We start from the raw sequence: 25,264 nt of genomic DNA on the forward strand, positions 1-25,264 counted from the left end.
ATCTAATTTACAGTAAATAGGTTCAATTCAAATTGGGCTCAGACTCAAACCCTCAAGAGGAGGGTCAGGATGAAAGGATAGCATGTTCAAAAACTCTCTTATCTGCGAGATAAAGAAAGCAGCAAGCACATAATTGTTTTGAAGTTCTGTATTTCATGCATCAAACTTGGCAAGGAAAAAGGAGATAACTCTGGTGTGCTTGAAGTTATCTCCAGTTCTTTGTTTTATGGTTTGCAGTTCACACATCCAGTGTAAGGTCTGCTCTTTCCCACTACAGAATGTCCTTAAATAAGTCTTTGGGAACAATGACCACAAACACTCAAGGGATTTATGAATCAAGGGGTTAAAAGTCATTACAGAAAAGCTCTTGGGTGTTCAGCATCAAAGCCACAAGCAAAACAGCAGCACTATGAAATTGTTGGTAATTAGAAAATTTGAACACAGCCAAGACCAGAGATCATTTATTCAAGCTCCGGTTAAACCGTACTAACACCCTGTAGCGCTGGCTCAAGATGAATCCCAACCACTACATGCTTTCACCGGGCAAGCTTCAGACATCTCTCATGGGACAAGCATGCTGAAATAGCATAGCGGACTCACTGTCTTGAAGGGCTGATAGCGGCAGCTCTCTGCTATGCTCAAGACCTTCAGCTGAGCAGGCATCACTCGGGCCGGGTTCTCCAACAGCTGAAAGTTCGGCTCGGGCTCCTTTTTCTTCTCCTTTTCCTCTTTTTTCTCAGTCTCGTCCTTGAAACGGTGAAAGAAAAAAAAAAGCCATTCAATAAAAGCTTTTTCTTGATTAAATTACTTAGACATGGAAGTACTCTTCCAAAGTTAATTATAACAAGTGTTTTCACTCCAGTGACACATGTGGTTGACAATCCCATATTATAAGGAAGATGGTCTACAACAGCCTCCCCCTGCCTACCACAAGCACTAGAAGGCAAAAGAACTCCGCCCATCATTCTATATGACATCTCTCTGAGGCATCAACTGCATTTGAAATATAATAGTAATGACAGCATTTTTTGTACCAGTGAGAGGGGGATATCCAGGCGACCACAGACTACTCACAGATAAGTTCCACTTTCATTTCAACTATTGAACATTCTCTAGCGGATCAAAGTAGCACGTGGTTAAGAGAAAGATACTGAATGATAACATTAAACTGAAGTGGGTTCTGAGTTTGAGGTCAGGCATTTGAGCAATGTCACCAAAGGGGTACACACCACTAGAAATAACTATCTCGAGAACTTTGGGGAGCAGAACATTTCCTTTGGCTGTTGAAATAAAAGTCTTGCCTCTTGAAAGTGTGCATCACAGCAAAGTGGGGCTTGGAGGAGGTGGAGAGATTACTCAGGGTGAGGGCCAAGTTATTCAAATGGAAGTCTTTGTTACGCGAGCCAATATCTCTCTGGTGGTGTCATGTTTTGAGACTTCTTTCCAATGAGCAGAAGACACACTTGATAATAAAGAGCTGTGTTGTGACTCAGAAGCCTTTCGATAGTCATGCAATATAGAAAATTGTTCTGGCATATTAGAGATACCAAGACTATTCTTTAGAAGCGCTCAGAAAAATAAATGAGCTCCAGGAAAGCGGATCAAGAGTGTCAGAGCCTCTTCTAGCAGAAGTGATTACAGCTATAAAAACAGCTTTCCAGGAGACTTATTTTGAAGCACTTGAGATCGGATTTAAAAGACGGGCGCTACATCATATTCTTATACTTAAAATTTTACAGGTGTCGATCTTCCCCTTGATCCAGAAAATCATCCATGAGATTGAATTTAACAAACAGAACATTTGTTTTATAGCTCTCCAAGTTCAGAATCGTGAATCATTCTAACAAAACACCCTGGCCTCTGGCTTCCCAATTTGTCTTAAGTGGTCAGTGGATGTATGAGTTCTGATAAAGCAATCAGCTGTAGCATATCATCTGGCACATACAACTTATGTTTTCAATGTCTCAATGCTGAAGTTCTAGTGTGTTTAGCCTCTGCAGTGAAATGGTCCAGACGTACTGTTAGGTATGCCTTATCCCGATGGTGGAAAAAAAACAATCTTAGGTAGAGTCTATCTCATGGTAAATTGTGCGTTTCTGGAGTCACTGCAAAACCGAAACCTCGTCTTCTAAGAAAAACAACTTTCAACACTTGTACCCAACACTAGCAGGCAGGAGTGTGCACAGCGTGTGATCTACAGCATTAGTTCTTAACCTATGATCTATAGACCCCTGGTGGTACATTGTGCAATCTTGGAAAGGTCCTCAACTGTTTAGAAAATTAAATATTAGCATATTAAGTACATAAACAGAGTAAACTTGAAAAGGTTAAAACACCCTCTAAATGTTGAGGAATCTGAAATCAGAGACCACAAATTAAGTTGGCATTGTTAGCTTGATTCGTGGGAGCATCACACATACACCAAACAATAGTATGGAAGACTGGTCGCCATAATTAAAGCTCTAGTACACACCAACAAAAAGAGAAGATACATTAGGAGCAAAAAGAGAAAGTAATATGTTAGAGCATTGCATATTGCTTTGTCTTTTCTAAAAAAAAAAAATGAAAAGCTCCAGGCTTCCCATTAAATTTACAATTTAGATTTTTGGGGGAATTAAAATAGTTCATATGTGTAATTGTTTGAGGTCTAATTGTTTCAGTATTTTTGAATATTTGATGTTCAAATCCTTAAAATTGCTTAGGCCAGAGTCCCCAGATCCCAAAACTGAAACAGTGGGGATCTACAGTTGTGAAAAAGTTAAGAATCACAGCTCTACAGCAGTACATGCATATTTAACTAGTGTGTCACCGTACCTCAACCCGTATGTAGAACTACTTGATTCACATAGAAATGAGCTTACTAATTGTACAAAGAAATGAGCCTACAAGACTGATAAATATGAATTTATGAGCCACAAAGACAAACATGATCACTGGCATTTGTCACAAATGCCTTATAGATAGGATTTTTTAAAGCAACGGGCTTCTCAGTCATTAGGAGTCCTGCTCTTGGAACAACCTGTTGTGTGTTTTGTTACATGGGGTACCAAAGAAGGGAAATAATATATAAATCTGGAACTGTTGCTCTTGGTGATGCTCACAATGCATAGTTACTAAACTAGAAGACTTCACTGTTTGTGTGAAGGAATAATGGAGTATTACCCACGGTACTGCAAAGTGAATGAACTATTGAAACTTACGGTATAATCAAAGCTCTACAATAAAATATGGTGAATTCAAAACACGCAGATTTTGTAATAGCAACATTATAAGAGTGGGAGCTAGGAGACTTTAGTGTGCCGCCTATGAGAAAATACAGGATGAAGTAACTAACCAAAGGCCGTCCTGTAAGTTACCTTTATAACTAATAGATCTCAAGTCACGGGCACAGCTATATGGGGGATGTGTTACTCTACCCTGCCCAACTTCTGACATTAATCTTAGAAACTATGAACAAAGATATGCTCTTTAAAACAAAGTCTACTGGTTCAATTTATGGTAACGTACAGAACAGTGGCATTCATTGAGACAATGTCTATGAGGTTGGCTGTCGACCCATTCTCTACACTCATTACTCACCACTTCCATCTTTTCCTCCTCCTTCTTCTCTTTTTCCTTTTCCTTCTCCTTCTTCTTGGCCTTTGCAGTGATGGACAGCACAGCTGTGGACACCTTAACACAAGAAAAAGCAGATGAGAACTTTAATCACCATAGACTTCATTTCATTTCCCCATAATCCTGTGTGAAATAGCCTTAAAGATACAAATAGCCAGCTTCGTCCATCAACACTCTAAGCTGAGCCTGGATAGAAAGCGTTTTTTCTGTGTCCAGGTACTAAATCGTTCATCCTCAAAGGTACAGCAGTCGGCATTAAGCAACCTGACTCGTGCCTCACTATACATTTGCTTGGTTTCCAATTATTTTAGAGACTAACTCTGAAAACACTGCACAGCACCACAACCACTCTAAGGTTCTGATGTTAATTAAAATAACCAACCTTTTCCTTCTCTTTCTCCTTTGGGACTTCCAGCGGTGCTGGATATGCAAAAGTGGACGGTTTGCAGTTGGATTTGTACTGAACCTTCGGCATCTGCAAAATAATGTTATTGAGGTTGTTGTTAAAAACTGTGGGTACAAGGTTAACAGTACACGGATTGTTGGAGTTTTAGACTTTAGGTTCCATATGGTATCCGCTTCTAATGGAGTTTGGCTGCAAAGCCCATAGTGTAGCCTCCTTTACGCCTAAACCGGAGTCATGAACTAAAGCTGAATGATGCACTGGTTCAGGAGACAGTCGGCTCTGTGGTTCCTTTGGAGGCCTCGCCCTACCATAGGCTACAATTCCAGCAGAGGATATTCTACAAAGCAAAGTCCAGCACGAGGCATCACGGATAATAAAAATGAAACCCACAATACCACAAAAGAGAGGATGCAGGTGCTGTAGCAACAAGGAACGCTAACCTTTGCAGTGGATTTACGTTCTTCCTGTTAATGCTGTTCCACTCAAACTCAGCGGCTGTTATTCAAACCCAAGTATAACAATTTGTGAGTGTGCTCTGAATTGTTGCAAAACTACTTGTAATGTGTCAGAGTGTGAGGCGGGGCCAGGACTGAATAAGCTGTTACAAATGTACCAACTGCGGCTCCTCCCTTTCCGAGACAGAGAATTGCAATGGCAGCTCCAAAGCGATGGATATGTCCATGCAACGGTGGAAGCAAACGAAAACGGCAATGGACCGAATGAATCATTTAGAGGGCCATTTATGACGCATGGCTCATCACAGACTGTGCTCTGTGGCTTCAGTCCTCACACAATGCGCTCTATTTTACAGTACACCTAGCACTGAGAAATGACAATGCCAGTCTTGCTGACACACATGGAAGTACAGTGTCAGCACTGGCAATATTTAAGGGCATCTGGCCCAAGGTCTCACAATTAAGAGGCCTCTATGACCTTGAGGCACGATTCAACATGGGAGTGAAGTTCTAGACAATGTCTCCAGGACAGTGGGGTGCACAATTATTTCCAGCCCCAAAAATGCTACTATTGGTGGTGTGGGGGCAAAGACAAATGCAAAAGTATTCCTGGCCATGGTATTTACAGTGCCAGAGAGTGAAAGTTTCTAGACAAGTGGGAGCAGAAACTCTGCAGACAACAGGGAAGGGATGTTCTGGATGATGCCCCTGTCTTTGGGATAAAGGAGAATACAGAGACCCTTAGGCAAAGGCGAAGCAACCATGAAGGCATATCTGTTACACATTAGCTTTAAAAAAAAAAACAGTGGATGGAAATTTGTTGTGAAGCTTGGTGACATTACAAGAGCAATCATTTACCACCACCACTTTGTTTGCTGCTGTTTGATGTTTCCTATGATCCGGAAACATGAATACAAAGAATGTCTTGCAAAAACGTAAGTTGAATAGGTCTTTCATCACTGCCGTAAAAGAGACAACTAGTGGTAGGTACCTCCACAGGTTGTGATAAAAGGCACAGCAACTATTTATAAATAGTGCATTTTTATAAAGCAGACATGGAAACGTGAGGGACACAATACTTTAAAATGGAGGGAGATGATGTTGTTGTGCCAGATGGAAGAAGGCCCGGTCATCTCGCACCTGTTCCTTCTTAAGAAGGGACAGTCCTGAAGAACACCCAGGACTGATGCTTACTGATGCTTGGATACCTGAAGGTTCATGCTATACATAAACACTTGCATAGGTCATTTTACATGTTAATTTCAAATGTACACTTCGCTCAGAGTATTAAAGGTAAGCTCGCAGGCATCTCTCTCACTGTAACAAAATGCCTCTTCATGCATACTCCAAAAGATGGGAGGTATTCCAAAGAGATGGGAAGATGCCCAGAAAGCTGGTAGTGGTAGAGAGGACACATGAATGGATGTACATAGAGGCTGATACTTAGGGTATGGTATGGGGGAGTGGGCATGTACTATATAAGTTACTTGACCTGTAAGCTGGTTTAGGGGCTGAGAATGGCGGTTGACAGTAGCTGCTACTGAGAGGATAAGATGTATAGAGGATGAAGGTGGACAGTGTGAAGAAGGGTGAATGGGTCATTACTACAGTTGATGGAGATGCAGGAAAGCTAAGCAGATGGGATGCTTAAGGCAGGTGATGTCACTGGTACAGAGTGAACATCAAGCAAATAGTCACAGACACTGGGAGTAACTGGAAGCTACAAGAAGGTGCTGGGAGACACGGAGTGGAAGGAAGACTGCAATTTGGAGCTGGTTCTGGTATAGAGAAGTGGGTAGGGAGAGACTGGTAACAGGGGGTGCTACTGAAAAAGGGAAGATTCATGAACGTGGGATGACCAGAAGAGGGCTACGACAGGCGAGCCATGCATCTCCTCTGGACCGCTTTGCCATGTAGCACTGATTGCAAAAATCCATGAAACAAAAACATTGCCAAATACATTCTCAATTCATATTTAAAATAAAGTACTCAAACTAAACTCGAAGGCACTGATTCGATTTGCTAGCACCTCCCCAAACCTGATTTTAGCTTCATGTGTCTCTGAAATGGATAAAAATGTAGCAGAGTCCCAGAGAGGGAAAACAATCAGTCAATGTCTCTCTACTCGGACACAGAGGCCAATAAATAATATCCCATGAAAATAAGCCATGCTAGCTTGAACCCGACACAATCGCCCTAGCTAGCATCGAGTTTATGTCCGTGTATGGGTGGATGGGGGTCATGGGGGGGGGGGGGGGGGGGGGGAGTCTTGCACAGAGGTGCTGCTGCTTGATGTAGAAGGCTCACCTTGTAAGTGATGACTGCTGCCAAGGTAAGGAGTGGAAGGGAAGGAGAGTGCATGACTTTGCTTATCACCCCTACCCAAATACCACGAATATTAGAGTATGAAATTGGGTCCCCTTTACACGTGTCACTGCTGGGGTCCCCATCTCAGTACCATGTACCTGGCGAGTGTTGCCGGACAATAGGCTCCTGGTGGACAGACATGCCCCTCTAGCTGGCCCACTCTATAATGGCCCGGCTCTTACCTTGAGATCTTTATTCAGGCCAATGACACAGGTTGGAGTGAATGCCAGTGAGAGGAAGTGCGAGAGCGGGAACCAGAACCAGAACTGAGTGAACACCAGGACACCAACCACTGACGGCATGTGTGTGTGCCCAGTGCGGGACTGCAGGGAGATAGTCACGTTGTGTCCTCCTGTAAGAAAAAGAAAAAATGGTGGAAAACATGGTCTTTAAAATAAAAAGAGGAAAACAGCATATTTAATGCGTTTTTATTCATTGTATTTAAAAACTTTAGACAAGCTCGCTCATGCCTCTACAACAAGGTACCTATCAAGGCACAATCCCTTTTACTCCTTCTTAAAGTGAGTGCAGAAACTGCATCAACCCCTCTGGCGAAAAGTCAGACTAGGTTCCCACGACCTGTGGTAATATCTGGCTTGCCTCTAGTCTAAGGGGCTGGAAGGTGTTGCATGTATTTGATGGTTCTTTACGTGAAGAGAGGGTAGAAAGTGGGTCACAAGTGATTTCTGTCATAGTAATATTTAGCAGAAATTGATAATCGTATTATTGGGCAAAATACAGTAGTAGGACTAAGCAGAAATGACAAATATGTAAGAATTGGGAAATTAACCTTCCAAAGCCTCAACAGCTGGGCGCTTGGAAAGGTTTGTGCGGTACGGCGCACATCCTTCCATTTGGAGGAACCTACAAAGCTCTTCTGTGGATCGGTGCCTTCGGGGATAGTGATTTGTAGCACCAACCACAAATCTAGCTGTCAAAGGGAACATTAATAACAGACGATAGTTATCAGATCACACTAGTCATACTAGTCTGTGGCCTAGTGCTCTGGTGCGTGTCAAAACTGGATTTGGTGGGGGGTGTTCCAGAAGCCTAGATGGTATGGCAGTGAGTTTGGTTTTAGACGTTAAACAAAGCTTGCCACAGTGGAAAAAAATAAAACAAAAACCAACTGATTTCTATAAGTAATAGATCTGTCAGAAAAATATTGATTTCTTTATATGATACAAATAGGATTTAAAGAATTGAATCGATCATGATTCAGTGCACTAGTGAGATACAGAATCGCCTCATGTACTGCAAAGCAAGAATTCCAGAGATGTGGAATGATCCACTGAACAGAAAACAGCATGAGGGGAGAGATCTCCTCTGGGCGAAGCCAGAGCTGATGCGCTGCACGTTGAAGAACTGTTAACAACAAACCTTACAGCGAGCAGCGCTGTCAAGCCAGAACTAATTAGCGTAGGCTTATGACACCACCAAAGATACTTGAGATTTGACAATTGTGCAATCACCTCAATTATGCATCAAATCAGTATGGCTGCTACCTTAGCCTTCTCTGCTGAAGACTTCGATTCAGTAGATCCGAATATCCTGGAGAGCACAAGAAGAGGCCAAGGACGGACACAACTACGCTCCAGAGGTCTAGCCAGCATCTGCCCCAAGCCGGGAATTTTAAAATGACACGCACTCTCCGTGAGGACAGCTTTCGGATCAACGGAATGGGAGAATACGAGTAAAGAAAGTTTAATGACCATTAGATCAGCACAGAATCTGCCAAGGACCCATTCATCCTGGTTAATTCCACTGAACACGCCACAAAATTCAAAGACTACGCAGAACCTGCCTCTTAGTAAACTGAGGGTTCATCAACCGTGTCAAATATTTGGGCTTTTTGAACAAGCGTGTAGGTTTCTTTTATTTAGTTCGGACTGTTAAGTTTGAGTGTAGCAAGCAAAAATGGTTCCTGCTTCTACTGGATTTTTGGGAATGTGGGACTTTGAATATGCTACTTACCAGTATGCATCTGTTCTTGGCATGTAGGGCTGCTGACATTCATATCTGTGCATAGATCGCCGCCTAGTGTTGGGTCCGGATGTTTGCACGTTGCTGTCCTAGAAGAGTCTTCGAAGTATCCTGAGATAGGTGACTCCTCCCCTGGACCACAGTGCGCATGGGCATCCTCTCCATCCTCAGATTGTTTTTCGCCATTGTGGCAGTGATGGAGTAGATATAGAAAGTGATGACCATGCTATACAGTAATTCTGAGAGCTGCAGCTGCTACAGGCACCGGGGAGGAGGGTGGGCGATATGAATGTCAGCGGCCCTACATGCCAAGAACAGATGCATACTGGTAAGTAGCATATTCAGTTCGAGGCATGTGGGCTGCTGAATTCAGATCTGTGCATAGAATACATAGCAGTACCTCCCATTAGCGGCGGCCACCAGTGCCAGCTGCAGCGGTCTGAAAAAGTTTTGAGAACAGCCTGTCCTACAGCTGCCTGCTGTTTTGAGTGTACATCTACACAATAGTGTTTGGTAAATGTATGTATAGTGGACCATGTGGCTGCTCTACATATATCATGTAAAGGAATGTTTCCCAGGAAAGCCATGGAGGCCCCTAACTTACGTGTTGAGTGGGCCCGTGGGGGAATCGTTAATGTGCGTTTAGCCTTTTGATAGCAAATTTGAATACATTTAACGATCCATCTGGCTATACCTGCTTTGGAGATTGCGTTGCCTTTATGTTGTGGGGAAAAGGCGACGAAAAGTTGTTTTGTCTCCCTAAAGTTTTTAGTTCTGTCTATATAGTACATGAGGGATCTTTTGACGTCTAGTGTATGGAGCACTCTTTCAGCGACATTTTGTGGATTCTGAAAGAAAACAGGCAGTTCAATGGTTTGATTCATGTGGAACTGCGATATTACTTTAGGCATGAATTTGGGGTTGGTACGTAGTACGACCCTGTTTGCGTGAACCTGTATGAATGGCTCTTGAATGGTTAGTGCCTGGAGTTCACTAACTCTTCTCAACGAAGTGATTGCTACTAGGAAAGCTACTTTCCAGGTGAGGAATTGAATCTCACATGAGTGGAGAGGTTCGAAGGGTGGACCCATCAGTCGGGTGAGGACCAAGTTGAGGTTCCACACTGGTTCTGGTGGGTGTCTTGGGGGAATTACTCGTTTAAGTCCCTCCAAGAAGGCTTTGATGGCAGGCACTCTGAATAAAGAGAGGTGCTGCCTGTTTTGGAGATAGGCTGCTATTGCGGTTAAATGGATACGTATTGAGGTGTATGCCAGATTGCATCGGTATAGGTGTAAGAGGTAACAGATTATGTTTTGAATGGATGCGTCTAGCGGGTTAATGTCATTGTTATTGCAATAAATGACAAACCTCTTCCATTTGGCTGCATAGCAAGCTCTGGTAGTGGGTCTCCTAGCTTCCTTAATGATCTCCATACAGTCAGGTGGCAGGTTTAGGTAGCCAAACTCTAGGACTTCAGGAGCCAGATTGCCAGGTTCAGCTGTTGCGGATCTGGGTGCTGAATTTCTCCATGGTTCTGCGTCAAAAGCGCGGGTTTGATCCGCAGCCTTTGATGCGGCACCACGGAAAGTTCCAGAAAGGTGGTGTACCATGGCTGGCGTGCCCATGTTGGAGCAACCAGGATGAGTGTCAGTGAGTGCTGTCGCAGTTTGCGTGCCACTAGCGGTATCAACGGCGCTGGGGGAAAAGCGTACGCAAATCTGCCGGACCAGTTCATCCATATTGCATTGCCCTGCGACTGTGGATGTGGGAACCTGGCGGCAAAGCTTTGGCATTTTGCGTTTTCCCTTGTGGCGAATAGGTCTATCTCTGGATGACCCCACTGCTGGAAGTACGGTTGGAGTACTGATGGGTGTAACTCCCACTCGTGCATCTGGTGGCTGTGTCTGCTGAGCAGATCCGCCATCTGGTTGTCCTTGCCTGGGAGGTGTTCCGCCATGAGGAATATGTTCCTCTGAATGGCCCACTCCACATGCTCTGAGCCAGATGAGACAATTGTGGAGAGTGTGTTCCTCCCTGCTTCTGTATGTAGTACATGGCAGTCATGTTGTCCGTACGGATCAACACGACCTTGTTGCACAGGTGTACTTTGAATGCTTTCATAGCCAGGAAGGTTGCCAACAGTTCCAGAAGGTTGATGTGCATCTTCTTTTGTTGTGTAGTCCATAGTCCCTGCACTGTGTAATTGAGTACATGGGCTCCCCATCCCTGGAGAGACGCGTCCGCTGTCAGTATTATTTGTGGAACAGGCTCTTGGAACGGTCGGCCCTTGCAAAGGTTTTGTGGATTCCACCAATGCAGAGAGTTGTATGCCCGACCGCTCACCAACACTAGGTTTTTTAATTGCCCGTGAGCCTGATTCCATTGACGTGCTAAGCACTCCTGAAGCGGGCGCATATGTAGTCTCGCGTGTGGGACTATGAAAATGCAGGAGGCCATCATGCCTATCAACTGCATGAACACTCGCGCAGGAAGGGAGTGTTGTGGTTTGAACTTGGAAATCAGCTTTTGCATGCTGTTGATCCTCACTAAATTTGGCTGAGCTGTGGCTGCCAGAGTGTCTATGGTCGCACCTAGGTACTGTTGTACGTGTGCGGGTTGGAGATGTGATTTTGGGTAATTTAGTGAGAATCCCAGACTGTGAAGAAGGTGAATGGTGCGGGACATGTGGCTGGCACATTGCTGGGCTGACTTTGCCTGAACAAGCCAGTCGTCCAGGTAAGGGTAGACGTGAATGTGTTGCCTCCGTAGATGTGCAGCCACGGTAGCTAGGCACTTTGTGAAAACTGTGGGTGCTGTTGTCACTCCGAAGGGGAGGACTTTGAATTGATAGTGCTGCCCCTGAATGGTGAACCGGAGATATTTTCTGTGTGACGGGTGTATGGGTATGTGGAAATACGCATCTTTGAGGTCTAGCGTGGCTAGGAAATCTCCCTGTCTGAGGAGCGGGAGAACCTGCTGTAGGGTGAGCATGTGAAAATGCTCTGAGAGAATGTAGTGGTTGAGGGGTCTCAGGTCTAGGATAGGTCTGAGTGACCCATCCTTTTTTGGTATTAAGAAGTACAATGAGTACACCCCTGTTCCCTGCTGGTGTACGGGCACGACCTCTATTGCGCCTTTTTGCAGCATACTTAACACTTCCTGCTGTAATAACGCTAAGTGCTCTGAGGACATAGGACGGTGCCTTGGCGGTATGGTGAGTGGAGTGGAGGTTAATTCGAGACAGTAACCGTGTTGGATAACATCTTTGACCCACCTGTCCGTGGTGATGGAATCCCACGTGGACAGGAACCGCTGGAGCCTTCCCCCGACAGGTGTTATGTGGGCGGGGGGAAGGGAGAGGGCGTCACTGTTTGTTCTTGGGGGAGGACCTGGTATTGCCGTAACCACGTCCTCTGCCCTTGGTGCTGGAGCCACGATATCCACCTCGGGTGTTTTTATCGTAGGAACTCTGTGTGCCCCCTTTATTGTAGGTTTGCTGTGCCCCCTGTCCTCTACCTGCACCTCTATTTCCGGGGCGACGAAAGGATACACTACGAAATGTCTGCGTTTGCAGAGCCCCCATTGACTTCGCAGTGTCCGTGTCTTTTTTTATCTTTTCTAAGGTGGTGTCAACCACCGGTCCAAATAAGTAGTCGGGGTTGACCGGCTGATTGAGGATGTTATTTTGGACCTCAGGTTTGAATCCGGAGATTCGTAACCAGGCGTGTCGTCGTAGCATGACGCTGGTGTTTATTGCCCTTGCAGCAGTGTCTGCGGCATCCAGTGCACACTTGATGGATGCGTTTGTGAGCAGTTGTCCCTCCCTGATGAGGAGCTCCGCTGCCTCTTTGTACTCGTCTGGCAGGTGTTGGAGTAGGGTCTCTAACGTGTCATAGTGTGAGCGGTCATAGCGAGCTAGGAGGGCCTGTGTATTGGCGGTGCGCCATACGTTTGCTGCCTGGGCTCCAATCCGTTTGCCGGAGGTCTCTAGAACCTTGGACTCTTTGTCCGGGGGAGGAGCATCACCAGTTGTCTGCGAGTGTGCCCGTTTGCGAGCATTGGCAACTACAATGGAGTCCAGAGGCAACTGGCTTCTAATGTACGTGGGGTCCCCAGGTGCGGGTTTGTACTTTTTCTCGATCCTGGGGTTTATTACCCGTGCCCTGGTGGTTTCCTTGAAAATGTCCTTTGCTGGCTTGAGGACACCTTTTAACATGGGCAGAGTCTTTACAGTCCTCTCGGAGGATGCGAAAGTGTCCACCAAGAAATCATCCTCGATAGCGTCTGAGTGGAGTTGCACTCCATGATTGGCTGCGGCACGTTCAATGAGGGCGTTGAATGCAGCAGTGTCCTCTGTGGGGGACGTTTTTGCGCCATAAAGTTGCGTGTCCTGTGTAACCAGAGCGGCACCTGGGTCTACAGGGTCATCCCAGACTTGATCAGGGTCTTGCTGTCCCTCAGGTTTCATGTCTTCGGGGTAGGTGGTGTCGTCACCCATGTAGTCCTCCACTGCATCCGTGTCGGAGTGCGTTGGAGAGAATGATGGATCTGTGTAAGAGGTGTGGATGCGTTCATAAAGAACTGGGTCCGATTCCGCCGGCATTTTTTGTTTTAGCGGGATCCTGTAAGAGTCCAAAGCTTGCCCTGAAGTGATCTTCCGCTTTCGGAGCATGAGCCTGCCGGTGTCGGCGTCGATGAAGTGGGACGGCGATGTCCCAGTAGTCGAGTGTTCGGTAGATGGGGACCTTGTCTGGGTAACGCGGGTTCTGATTTCGAACATTTTCGGCGCCGTGGATGGCGGCAAACCAAAGGTGATGTTGGCCGGTGCCGAAGGTGCCTTCTGTGCCCGTTTCGGTTCGGAGCCCGACGAGGTCTGGAGGGCTGCCTTTTCCCTGATGCGTTGCAAGGACGCTGCCACTTGTCGCACCTGGAACGCCGACGGTTCTTTGGCGCCGAGTGGTTCCGTAGAGGCAGGTGTGGACTTCTTCGAAGTCACCGGGTCATCGAGCCGAGGAGGGGTAGTAGCCGTCGACGGCGTCGATGAATGTACCGTAGTCGCTGCCTTCGAGGTGGATAGCGATGCAGTGGCCATTTTCACCTTGGTGGCCGGTGCCGATTGCTTCGGTGCCGGGGGCCGAGGCGCTTTGACGGTACCGACGGCTTTTCTTTTTGGGTCGGCGCCGACATCGGCTGCAGCGAGTTCAGCACCGAAGTCCCTTTTGGTGCGGTCGGAGCCGACGGGTTTGGCTGGTGTCGAAGGTGTGGTGGTCCTCGAGCCGACCAGTGTCAGTTTCACTTTCGGTTTCTGTTGAACCGGTGCGATGATTGGTTTCGGTTTCGTGGTAGGGAAACCAGTCTTTTTAGGTAACAATGGCTCTTGCTGTATGTCCGTGGCCGGGCCAGAGGGCGGGGCCGAAGAACTGCGGGATTGGTCTTGGGTAAGGCCCGAAGGCGATCCCTCGACCGGAGCCGTCGACTGACACACTGGGATATCCTCAATTTGGACGGGTAGGCCTTGCTCCTCACCGGAGCTACCTTCTTCGGCCCCTAAGGCCTCATCGTAGTCTCCTACCTCATCGTCGGCTTCTTCCCTGTGAAAAAGCTCTTCATCGACATCTTCCGATCGGGAACCGTGTTCGGAAGTGGGGCTGGAGGGTATATTTTCCACGCTTTCGACATCTTCGTCCTCGGTGCTGAAGATGTTGGTCGGGGCCGGTGCCGCTTGCTGCGCTTCCAGTCACGCGGCTCGTCGATTCCGGAGAGTCTTCTTGTATCTGAATCGGGCACATGCCATGCATTTCGATTCGTCATGATCCGGTGAGAGGCATTTGTTACACACCGGGTGGACATCGATATGGGGGTATTTGGCGTGGCAAACAGGACACCGCTTGAATGGGGTCCTCGATTCCATCGTCGAAGTTCGGTCGATGGTCGGATTTAATGGATCCGAAAAGTTGTTAAAATCGCGAAACTAGCCTGTAAACTGTCGATACCGATCGGGAACAGTACCGTCGAAAACTAAAGGCCTTTTGGCCTGAAAACTAAATTTTCCTAACTTAAGTCAAGATAAGCACATCCGAACCCAATGGCGGAAAAAAACAATCTGAGGATGGAGAGGATGCCCATGCGCACTGTGGTCCAGGGGAGGAGTCACCTATCTCAGGATACTTCGAAGACTCTTCCAGGACAACAACGTGCAAACATCCGGACCCAACACTAGGCGGCGATCTATGCACAGATATGAATTCAGCAGCCCACATGCCTCGAACTTTGTAGGGACAATAGAACTGACATTTCAATGACAGCAGGCTCGAAATAACTGAGCGACAGGAAAGATAAGTGCTGCATTAGTACGAAATATTAGCTTCAAAGCTCTTAAACTGTAAGATGTGTTTGCTTTGGCAGGGATGAGACTTGCATTGGCTGCCGGTGGTCTAAGTGGAAAGGAGGATTTGTGTGAGATCAAGCACTGATTGAATCAAATGCCTTCAATAATAGCAATGCTGAAGTTGAGATGCTGGACAATGGGTAAATGTCAAGGCTTTGGCACAGTATGTCAGGGGAATCTGTGCACCTGCTGGTACAGCCTGGTTAATAAGACTGTGGAGAAGGGAGTAGTGGTCTCATAAGGCAATGAGCTCAAATTACAATGCATAATATTTTTTAATCTGCCAAAAATGACTGCGTCACAATCCACAAATAAGAAAGAATTGAAGGGCGGTGGAAAGAACGAAACAAAAATGTAGAACTGTCAACGGGTGTCTCAATAGAGTAAACCAATATCATTGCTGGGTCCTACAGCGAGGAACTGCAAATCCACAGCACAATTAATGTTCACTTTTGCTTCAGAAAGTCAGGAAATACACCTGCACTACAGGAAGATCCATCTACCCTCCACCTAAATGTCAAACTAAACAAAGGTGGTCATTCAGTCTCTCAAAACGTACTTTCTTCTACGCTCTTACTTCATGAAACTGCTACAACATCTACCACAAGAAGACCCAAATCGACTGGATGAAGGCCTGGAGCTAGCCTTTTAAACATAAGGTTATACCATGCCTAGCACATAACAAATGTATATTTTTACATAGGACCTTGGGGACCCCACAACGGCTACACTAACTGAAATTAAGAGAACAAACTGCAGCTCTAGTAAAGATGACCTCCCACACAAGTTATTTTCTTCCCTACTCCTAAAAGTCTTCTGGGGGAGTGTTTCCAATTGAATGAGGAGTTCCCATACCAAATTACTGGCCTCTTCGATCGAAATCTCAAATCAGAAGGAGATCGACACTTATTCAATGAGATACTTACGCTTGGCTACAAAACCATTCTAATGAGTTGAAAACATGAGAGCATTACTATAGCTGGCGAGAGTGACTCGCATTTGTTACATGGGCTGATGAAGTCTTTTCTCCAATCTTCATGGAGAGACTCCGAAAAGCCCATTTGGGACAAGCTAGATACCCCCAACCCCTCTTGAATTTGGGACCTCCATAACCCATCTTGCCAGCCTGCACAAATCGAGTGCCCCCCTCACCACCCAAAAGTCACGTTAACTGGAATATTCTGTATGTTAAGCGCCTGATCACTAGAGATTTACAGAAGCCACACTTCTTGATCTAAAGAGAACCATGTACCAGCACTTCCATTCCACTTTGAACTATCCTTCCACCTCATCTCAAACCATTTTGTTCCAACTTCCCCACTGTATACTATAGCCCGAGCCCTCACTACTGGCGATCAATTACACACCCTCTATGAGTAAACCAACCACGTCAACAAACAGTAAGAATGAGAATTGCACCAGCTAAGCCAGGGCTTCTTTTCTTTCATTTTCTTCCGCTTCCTTTTCAGCATGCTGAATATTCCTATTAGCCCACAAAGATAATGTCTTGCAGAAGAAATATGTCTATATAGGCACTCTACTCTTCCTGTCGGATTTCATGTATTGTTGTTTTGAACCGTTTGGATAAATGAAAAACGTTCTGAGAAAAATTCACAAAATACTAATAAAACCTTGAAACAGTTTTATGGTTTGGTTTCTCCAATGAGTAGGAGGTTCCAGTGTGTGATGGTATTTGTTTAGAAGAACCACAGACCACCGAAGGAGGGAGCCTGAGTAGCAGCTGCCATGTCACAGAATGGTCACCACTTGACAGAATAAGTAAGTGTTAATCTGATGGAGAGGCGGCAGCATCTGGACCTCTCACAGCAGATGGGGTTGAAGAGGGCAACAGGCAGGTCCATTACCGCCAACAAGGCCTGGTACAGGCAGGATAACGAGATTAACATGCAATCAGCAACTTATCTCCACTGCAGAGCAATTCATAAGCATCCCAACAGGGATTGCTCCTCTGCTTGGCCTTAACGCAATGTAGAGAAGAGGAAGCACTTGCAGGGCGACGAGTGTCTGTAAACTGGGCTGAGAAGACAAAACACAGGCTAATGAGGCTCCATTTCGGTAATAGTACAGCCGAGGAAATGATGAAGCCCAGCAGGAGGATCCCTGGCCAATGCTCCTCAAGAATGAAAACTGCATTAACACATTCTTGACCACAAAAGCAGCGATCCCATGGACATCAGGCCTACGGCGACATATCAGGAATGGGCTCATTCGGTCTGTAACAAACATAGAGCAGCCGCTAATGCTGTAAACGAAAAGGAATCTTGTGCACACGGCACAAACTGGAGGCAAGGTCCACTCTCACATTCGTGTACACACACCGCGGGTTCAGAGGGTGCTCATAGCAAGTGAGCATTGATGCTTACAGTAGAACAGCTATTAGATTCCCAGAGTGATCCTTATACGCATGTTACAAGGTGGGATATATAAAGGAGGAGACATGACCACCGACAACCGAAGTCAGGCAACAAACAGTTCTCTGAAGGGATCACTTTTATAAAATAATCTGCGTGTTGAGTAGCCCCCAGGCTGTAGTACTTGCAAGTAAATGCCTATGTGACTGAGGTCTGAGCTAGCCACGGATATAAAAAATTGGAGTAGAGAAAATAAATATGGCTCATGTTTTCTTTATTTACACAGACCCAACAATTTTTTACTGGCTCTAGAAGTACTACAAAATCAACCACATACCCCAGAACAAATGCTATTAAATAGGTTCAAGTTACAAAGTCACTGATGTGGTAAAAACAAATCAGAAGAGAACTGGAAAAATAGAAAATGAATTACACGTTATTGCTCAAATCACAAATTAAGTCAGGGTAAGACAATCAAAGGCAGGCGTCTTGGAGAGAAGACAACATCCCTGAGATCAAAGTGTAACATCTCACACCGAGCATGACATAACATTTCAGTTTGTAGGCTTGCTATCAGTAGCCACTCTGTCCATAATACATGCACAGTCCAAGAGAAAGCATTTCACAGCAAAGGTGATTTGCGACAGCCCGCATCTAAAATAGCAGCAGACCGAAGTGCCAAGACAACTGCATATTAAAAGAGATCTATGCTTGCAACTTTCATTATTTTATTTTTTTTAAACTCTTTATAAATAGAGCTCGAGAGACCATACCATACAGAAAGCATTTCCAGTAGTACATCAGGGGTTGAAAACAGAAAATCAATAGCAGAATGTTCATGAGGGACAAAAGTAAGGTTGTGACCATTTAGGACCCGTCTATTCACCCACACTTCTATACTTTTGCCAAGGCGTCCACACTTTTCCCCATTTTCTGACACATCCCCTGCTTTTGTACGCTGTTTCTTTGGCCCGCTGGCACCAATCAAGATCTAGTTTCCACTCTTCCACCTGCGGTATTCAGGTGCCCCTCACCTCCTGGCAATGTTGCGCTTTGTTATGGCCGCTGCCAGAGCCAACCACATTTCCACATATCTCGACCAGTCAGATTCTCCTCTAATCATTATTAAAAGCCACTTCGGCTCCAAAGGGACAGACTCTCCCACAACCTCGGTCATGATATCCGTGATTCCCTGCCAGAGTAGAACTATCTCGGGACAGTCCCCTAGAATATGCGGAAAGGTACCCTCCCGCCCACAGCCCCTGTTGCACAGCGCGGTTGGTGCCCTACCCCAAGTATATAGGTGGGTGCGAGGATGAAAAAATCACAGACTTTCACCAATTGATATTGTAACCTGAATAGCTACGGAAGAGCTCGAAAATATGCAGTGCTCGCGCTATTGAGTAATAAGGCCATGACAGGTATAAAACAATATCGTTTGCAAGGAGGGAAATACACTTCCCCCCCCCCCCCCCCCCCCCTGGCGCCACTATTCCCCAGATCATAGGATCTCTCCTGATCCAGTGTGCAAACGGCTCCAGCGCGAGAGCGCAAAGGAGTGGGGCACCCCTGTCTGGTACCTCTCCACAACTGAAAGGATCGGGATAGTGCCCCGTTAACTAGCACTCGGGCCGTAGGCTTCTCATACAAGAGTCTAACCCAGCCACAGAAGATGGAACCAAACCCCAACCTCTGAAGGACCATGAATAGGTATGGCCATTCGATACTGTCAAAGGCCATTGAGGCATCCAGCGCCACCAATGCATCTGTCGGGTCTCATTACCACTCGTTATGTGCAGCACCCCATACAGTCTCCGTAGATTGTGCCGGGTGCTTCTACTGGGCATGAACCCAGATTGACCCAAGTGTACAAACACCGTAATGACAGACAAATACCTGTCCGCCAAGGCCTTTGCCAGGACCTTGGCCTCCACATTGATGAGAGAAATAGGACGGTAGGAACTACACTGGTCAGGTGGCTTTCCATCTTTATGAATCACTGCCATCGTCGCTGCCCTTTGATCTGCCTGCAATTGTCATAGTTCGTGTGCCTCTACCAGCATTTCTCTGAGCGGAGAGAGTATGGTCGAGGCCGGCCTCTTGTAAATCTCAACCGGGAGCCCGTTGGACCAGACGCTTTCCCTGATTTAAGGAAACCTAAGGCTTTACCCAGCTCTTCCACCATGAGATCCGCTTCTAGCTGTTCGCGCGTCTCCAGGGACACCATAGGCAAGGTAAAATCCTTCAGAAACTCTGCACAATCCTCTTCTGACCTTGTGCAGACCGGTGCATAAACTCGCTCAAAGTGCGTGGCAAAGGCTTCTGCAATATCGTTGCTGGTGGACCTAAGTGCCTCTGTCTCCTCGCGCACCCCTGTCACCTACAATCTATCCCGGTCGCCGCGTTTCCAGCCACGCAAGAAGCTTAAGGGCCTTGCCCCCAACATCGTATACGCAGTGCTGTGTGGCTAGCATGTATGCCCTCGCCTCACCTTCTGCCAGGGCCCTGAGGTCCTGTTGCTTCAGTGCTAACCTATGGCACGATTCCACACATGAGGCCGTATCACTGTCTCCCTCCATCTGGCTAATTTCCTGTTCCAGTTGCCGAATCTGCAAAGCCTCTTCTTTTTTCTGTGCACTAATCAGCGCATGCCCCCTCAGAACTGTTTTGTAAGCCTCCCACATAGTAATGTGCGACTCTACAGTCCCTTTCTTTCCTTAACGTACAGCTTCGAGCCCTCATGGAGCTTGGCCCCAATTGTCGGATCCCTGAGTCACCAAGGGTCTATCTTCGGGAATGTGGCTCTATCAATAGCCGGGCCTCTAAGATTGACACACACTGGAGAGTGGTCCGAGATCCCCCGTGCCATGTGCTTGGCGTTGAGGAAGTCCCCCACCTTATCGCTACGGGTAAAGAAGTGGTCTATTCTGGAAAAGGACCCATGTCTAGCCGAGTAAAAGGTGTACTGTCTCAATGAAGGATGATGCGCCCGCCACAGGTCCACCATGCCCATCGCCATGACGATGTCTGCCAGTACGCGTTCCCAGTGCCTGCCAGTCAGGGCGCCGGACAGGTCCATTTCCGGGTCAATGACTGCATTTGTGTCCCCACCGATAAGTAGAGTGCCTAGGGGAAGATCAGTTATAAATGAACTAAGCTGTGGGAGGATCACAGAGTGGAGACCCAGTGGTATGTAGCAAGAGCAGAGTACAATCAGGCGCCCCTCCCATTTACCCGCTGCCGCCACGAAGCAGCCCGCAGCATCTGTCAATGTACCTGTGATGCCAAGGGGCAGTGTGTTGCGTGTCAGGATTCCCACCCCTCGTGCACCTTATGTAAACCCAGAGTGAGCAATCATTTTGTAGCCAAAACGGTCTAGGGCCTTACATTTACTTCCCCTCAAGTGCGATTCTTGGATCAGAACAACGTCTGGGGAGTGTCTCTTGAGATGCTGCATCACCAGTGTGCGCTTGATCTTGTTCCCAAGACCATTCACGTTCCAGGACCATATCTTCATACTAGCTGGGTCTCCCATGGTTGCCAATTAGGCCTCTTGTAATGAGATGTGTCCTCGCCATTAAAATACTCTCTGTGCCAACAAACAGTAACCATCGGATATTAGCGTCTCGAGCATATGTCCCCTCCCCCTCAAACAAAATAACAGCAAACCCAACAGCCCCCCTCCCCTCCCTGCAACCCTGCTGGGTGAGCCCCCAACCTCCCACCTCCCAAACGGGCAGGGTGCCTGTCGCCCACACTGTACAGAAAGAAACATTTCTGAGGAGTCGTAGACTAGCCTCCAGCGTGAAGTGATCTATGACTGCTGACTGGGATTATAAGCCCTTAAACTAAACATTGAAAGGCCCTCTACCCTGAGAGTCACATATACGGCCCAGCTGCACATCTTGGCAAAAAAGGAAAAGTAGGTGGGCCATGTATAACGAAAGTCTGTTCAAACGGTGCAGGCCCCCAGTATCCGGGGGGCATCATGTCTCTCAGCCTCACTCTCCGGATCAACTGTCACTCCAAGTAGTGTTCACAAAAAGGGTGTGAGTTAGTGTTGGCAAGTTAAAGGGTGTCCGACAGGTCACTTATCTGTCCGTTGCGCCTGGCCACTGGAAGACTCCTCGATTTTCTGCTCGAGCTCCTCGCCGCCTTGCACCGAACTTTCATTATTTTGTTTATTACAGATCAGAATAAGAGCAGCCTTGGATAAAATATCACAAACTCCCTTTTGCTTGAATTTGCTCCCCAGTAGGAGGAAAACAACATCACCTTGCTTTGAGACTTACTCCCAACACCACCAGTTAGTTGGAACTGTGGTTATTAAGCTTTTGACTCCTGTGCACCCACATTAACTCTCTCTAGCCGGGCCTTAGCAATTTTAAATATTTGATCCTCAAAGCGAATACATAAAAATCCAAAACCCGTATACATCAAATAACCAAATTTTTGTTACTTCACCAACAATGCAAAAATCAAAATTATTTTACTGGAAAGGTTGAACTTTGGTTTGGTGTCTTTTCTAAAAGAGGAAGGAACACTACTCTGCCATATCACTTTTGTTTTTTTACTCGCTATTCATCCTCTCTTTTTTTTGTTGCACATAACAGTGCTTTAACTGAAGCCACCAAATGTCCATACTAGATTCGGTTTGTTGTACTTTAGCTGCTCCCACTAATCAAGCAAAATATGCAAACAAGTTTTACCCTCCAAGTTCAAATTCTTGCACATTTATAGAGAATTAAATGTTTCAATTTTGCCTTTTCATATATATTTACTTAATCTGCTGATATAATTTTACTTATGAAACCGTAGTGGACCCACTGGGAAACTGGGAAGGTGTCGTGGACCAGTGGATCACTTACTTATGACATAATTACAAGCGGACACAGATGTTGCTGAATAAGGCTTCACAGCAACCAGACTATTCTGCTTTGAGAGTGGCACAGTGTTTAGTATTGAATGGTGTCTCAGCTAAGGATGGAGTAGGAAGAAACAGATCAGAGGCTGTTGGAAAACGAGGCAGCATCTGTGAGGCCTGCACAAATATCATGACTACATTTGTCCTTCACTGGGAACCAAACACCCAATTGTAGCGCCCGACTCAGAGGGTAGCGTTGCAGAGCTGTCTGAGGCTTACTCAAGGGAGGTGGTGTGGGCTAGTAATCGCCATTTGCAGGTGCGCAAAAATAACACTCAATTGATTGTCCAGTCTGTACTTTGCTTTATAAAAGTAAGAGTACATTTAATAAACACACACACTACTCAATACTATGCACCAATTTACAAATATACACAAGCTGTTGGAATTACTTTGTGACATTGCATAACATCTCCACCCCTCCCGCAGGGGGGGTGGGGTCTAGTACCACCACTCCCATGTATGCACATCATCTTGCCCCCAATGCAGTTGGTTGAACATAACCTGGGGCGAGGGCCCGGCGCACTAGCACCATCCCAGTGGCGACCCCCCCTCCAATATCTCAACAAGCATTTAAAATAGGTAACCCTGCCTTGGTGACACATGACCCTGACTGAGCATGTCCTACTGACCATAATGTATGCACCTCTATATCTTAAGGGTAGCAGTCTGGGTTCTTCACCTAAGCGCAGCAGCAAGAATACATGTTTAAGCAACACTTTAGAATGACAGTACTCATCACATTTGTGGATCACTAGAATGTATTGCAATTGCAGCCCCTAAAGGTATCACAGATAAAATCAAAAGGATTACGCATATACAGCCAGACACCCTAGGAGGAATGTCTGGCAACATAACCCCACTTTGCTTATGACATCACCTCACATGTACTTCACATTTAAAACATGAACTTCAGTCCCTCTAAAAGAAATAACCAGAACTGCGCCTCTCCAGCAGCACCTTCACATTCATGTGGTGGTGACCCCGTCCACCTGGGGCCACCACAAGCAAAGAACACGCTAGTTTGACCCTGCAGGACGGTCCTGGCCTGCAAGGCATTATGGGTAGGCTCGCATATGGAAGCAGCTTCTCTCCTGATGTGCCGGGGAGAGCCGCAATTATCTTTATGGTGCTCCGCGCCACCTCCTGGGCCTCGGTGGGGGGCCCGGTCCCACCCGGACCCCAGGTGAGTGTACGGCTCGGAGAGCCCACCCCCGGCCGATCTGCTTAATTTTCGGGGGCACGGTCCCACCCGGGCCCCGTGCAACTCCTCCTCGGTTGCGGGGGTTGGGTGTCCCGGTCCCACCCGGGACCCCAGCAGGCCATCCTCGAAGGAGGGCAGCACAGGGGGCCCACCCCCGGCTGCCTCTGCCGGCTCCCCGTGCGGCCAGCACCTCCGTGCGCGGCCGCGGGTGCTGGCACAGTCTTCTGGTCTGCCCGTGCGGGCGGGCGGGCAGACACGGAGGCTCCCGCCGGTCCGGCGGCCGTCAGGGGAGTGCGACGGCACCCCCCCACCTCCCTCCATCTTCGTGGCCTGGGGATGGGGTCCCAGGCCGCCTCCATGACTTCGGGGCCCGGGGATGGGGTCCCGGGCCCTCGCCTCCCTCTTCGCGGGGAGTGCGCCTGCGCTCCCTGTCTTCATGGGCTCGCTGGGGGGCCATGGTGGGCTCCTGGCACCCCCTCCTTCAATTTTCGCGCTCCACGACTTTGCTTCGGGCCCCGATGGGACAGCCCCCGGGACCTTCTGGGGGGCATATCTCGCCCCCTGGAGTCCGTTTTGCGTCCTTTTCATGTCCTCTTGCTCCTCTCGGCCAGCCCCAGCCACTGGAAACACTCGCCGTGGCCCTTGGGGCCTGTGAGGGGGGCCATTCTGCAGGGAGTGCTCTTCACTGGCTCCCTGCACCAGCCTTTCGCCTGATTCTCCTCCTGGGCCTCTCTTCTCCCTGCGCATAGGCCCCTGCTTCTGCGCACTGGTTCTTCTTCTGGCACCGTTAGGGCCCTGGGGGGCAGTCAGGGGGTCTCCCCTTCCAACTGCCCATTGCCAGGCTCCAGCACCTTTCGCCTCCTTAGATCACACCCCAGATAGAGCTTCTCTTCCTGTGCAAGCACTTTTTAAAAGTTGAGTAGGGGGCTGGCAGGAAGTCTCTGTTTGGCCTATCAAACAGCGACACATCACTTCCCTGCCCCTGCTCCCTCCTTGTCCAGCCTCTGGGTTTGTTCAAAATTTGCGCCGTCCAGGGTCTCTGGCCACATGCTCCTCTTCCCCCAGTGCTAACTTCACCTTGGTTCAGCTTGGTGCCTGGCACCCAGCGACAATGGTTGATGGATTGCCCTGTAGCTCCACCTATCTCCTTTCCCTTGGAGGGAAGATCTTCGCTCTGGGAAGAAAGGTAATTAATCTAACCTGCCAGGGCCAGACCCCAGCCAGGGACTCAGAGAAATATGACATTTCTGGATGACCCAAAAGCAGCACAAATATGACTTTGGACTCTGCAGAATACTTCTTTTCACATCTGCTACAATGGACTTTAGTGCGTGTCTGGAATCTGTAGGCCTTGTGGAAGTCACTTTAGCCATGGGCCCCACATCTCCTTAGGGGAATAATGAAGTGAAAACACAGTAAACACAGTAAAACACAGACTTTCCCTGGCATGTTTCTTTCCAGTGTATAAAGCCTATTCCATGTCACCACCCAAGTCCTGCCACACCATCAATTTGTAGCTGCTCCTGGACTGCGCACGCTAGGAATCTCCC

At 47.3% G+C, this 25,264-nt stretch overlaps 1 protein-coding gene across 1 annotated transcript in view; it reads right to left on the bottom strand.

The window, feature by feature from the left end:
- Nucleotides 1-25,264, bottom strand: part of PSMD1 (proteasome 26S subunit, non-ATPase 1) — a 386,750-nt gene that overhangs the window by 30,156 nt on the left and 331,330 nt on the right. The window contains exons 20-23 of the mRNA XM_085635741.1: nt 7,026-7,195; nt 3,998-4,090; nt 3,580-3,672; nt 601-747 (exon numbers count right to left, since the gene is read on the bottom strand). Of these exons, the coding sequence (XP_085491867.1) occupies nt 601-747; nt 3,580-3,672; nt 3,998-4,090; nt 7,026-7,195 (503 nt within the window). The remainder of the gene's footprint in view (nt 1-600; nt 748-3,579; nt 3,673-3,997; nt 4,091-7,025; nt 7,196-25,264) is intronic.

Source organism: Triturus cristatus, chromosome 11, assembly GCF_964204655.1.
Source record: "Triturus cristatus chromosome 11, aTriCri1.1, whole genome shotgun sequence".
Classification (NCBI taxonomy): domain Eukaryota; kingdom Metazoa; phylum Chordata; class Amphibia; order Caudata; family Salamandridae; genus Triturus; species Triturus cristatus.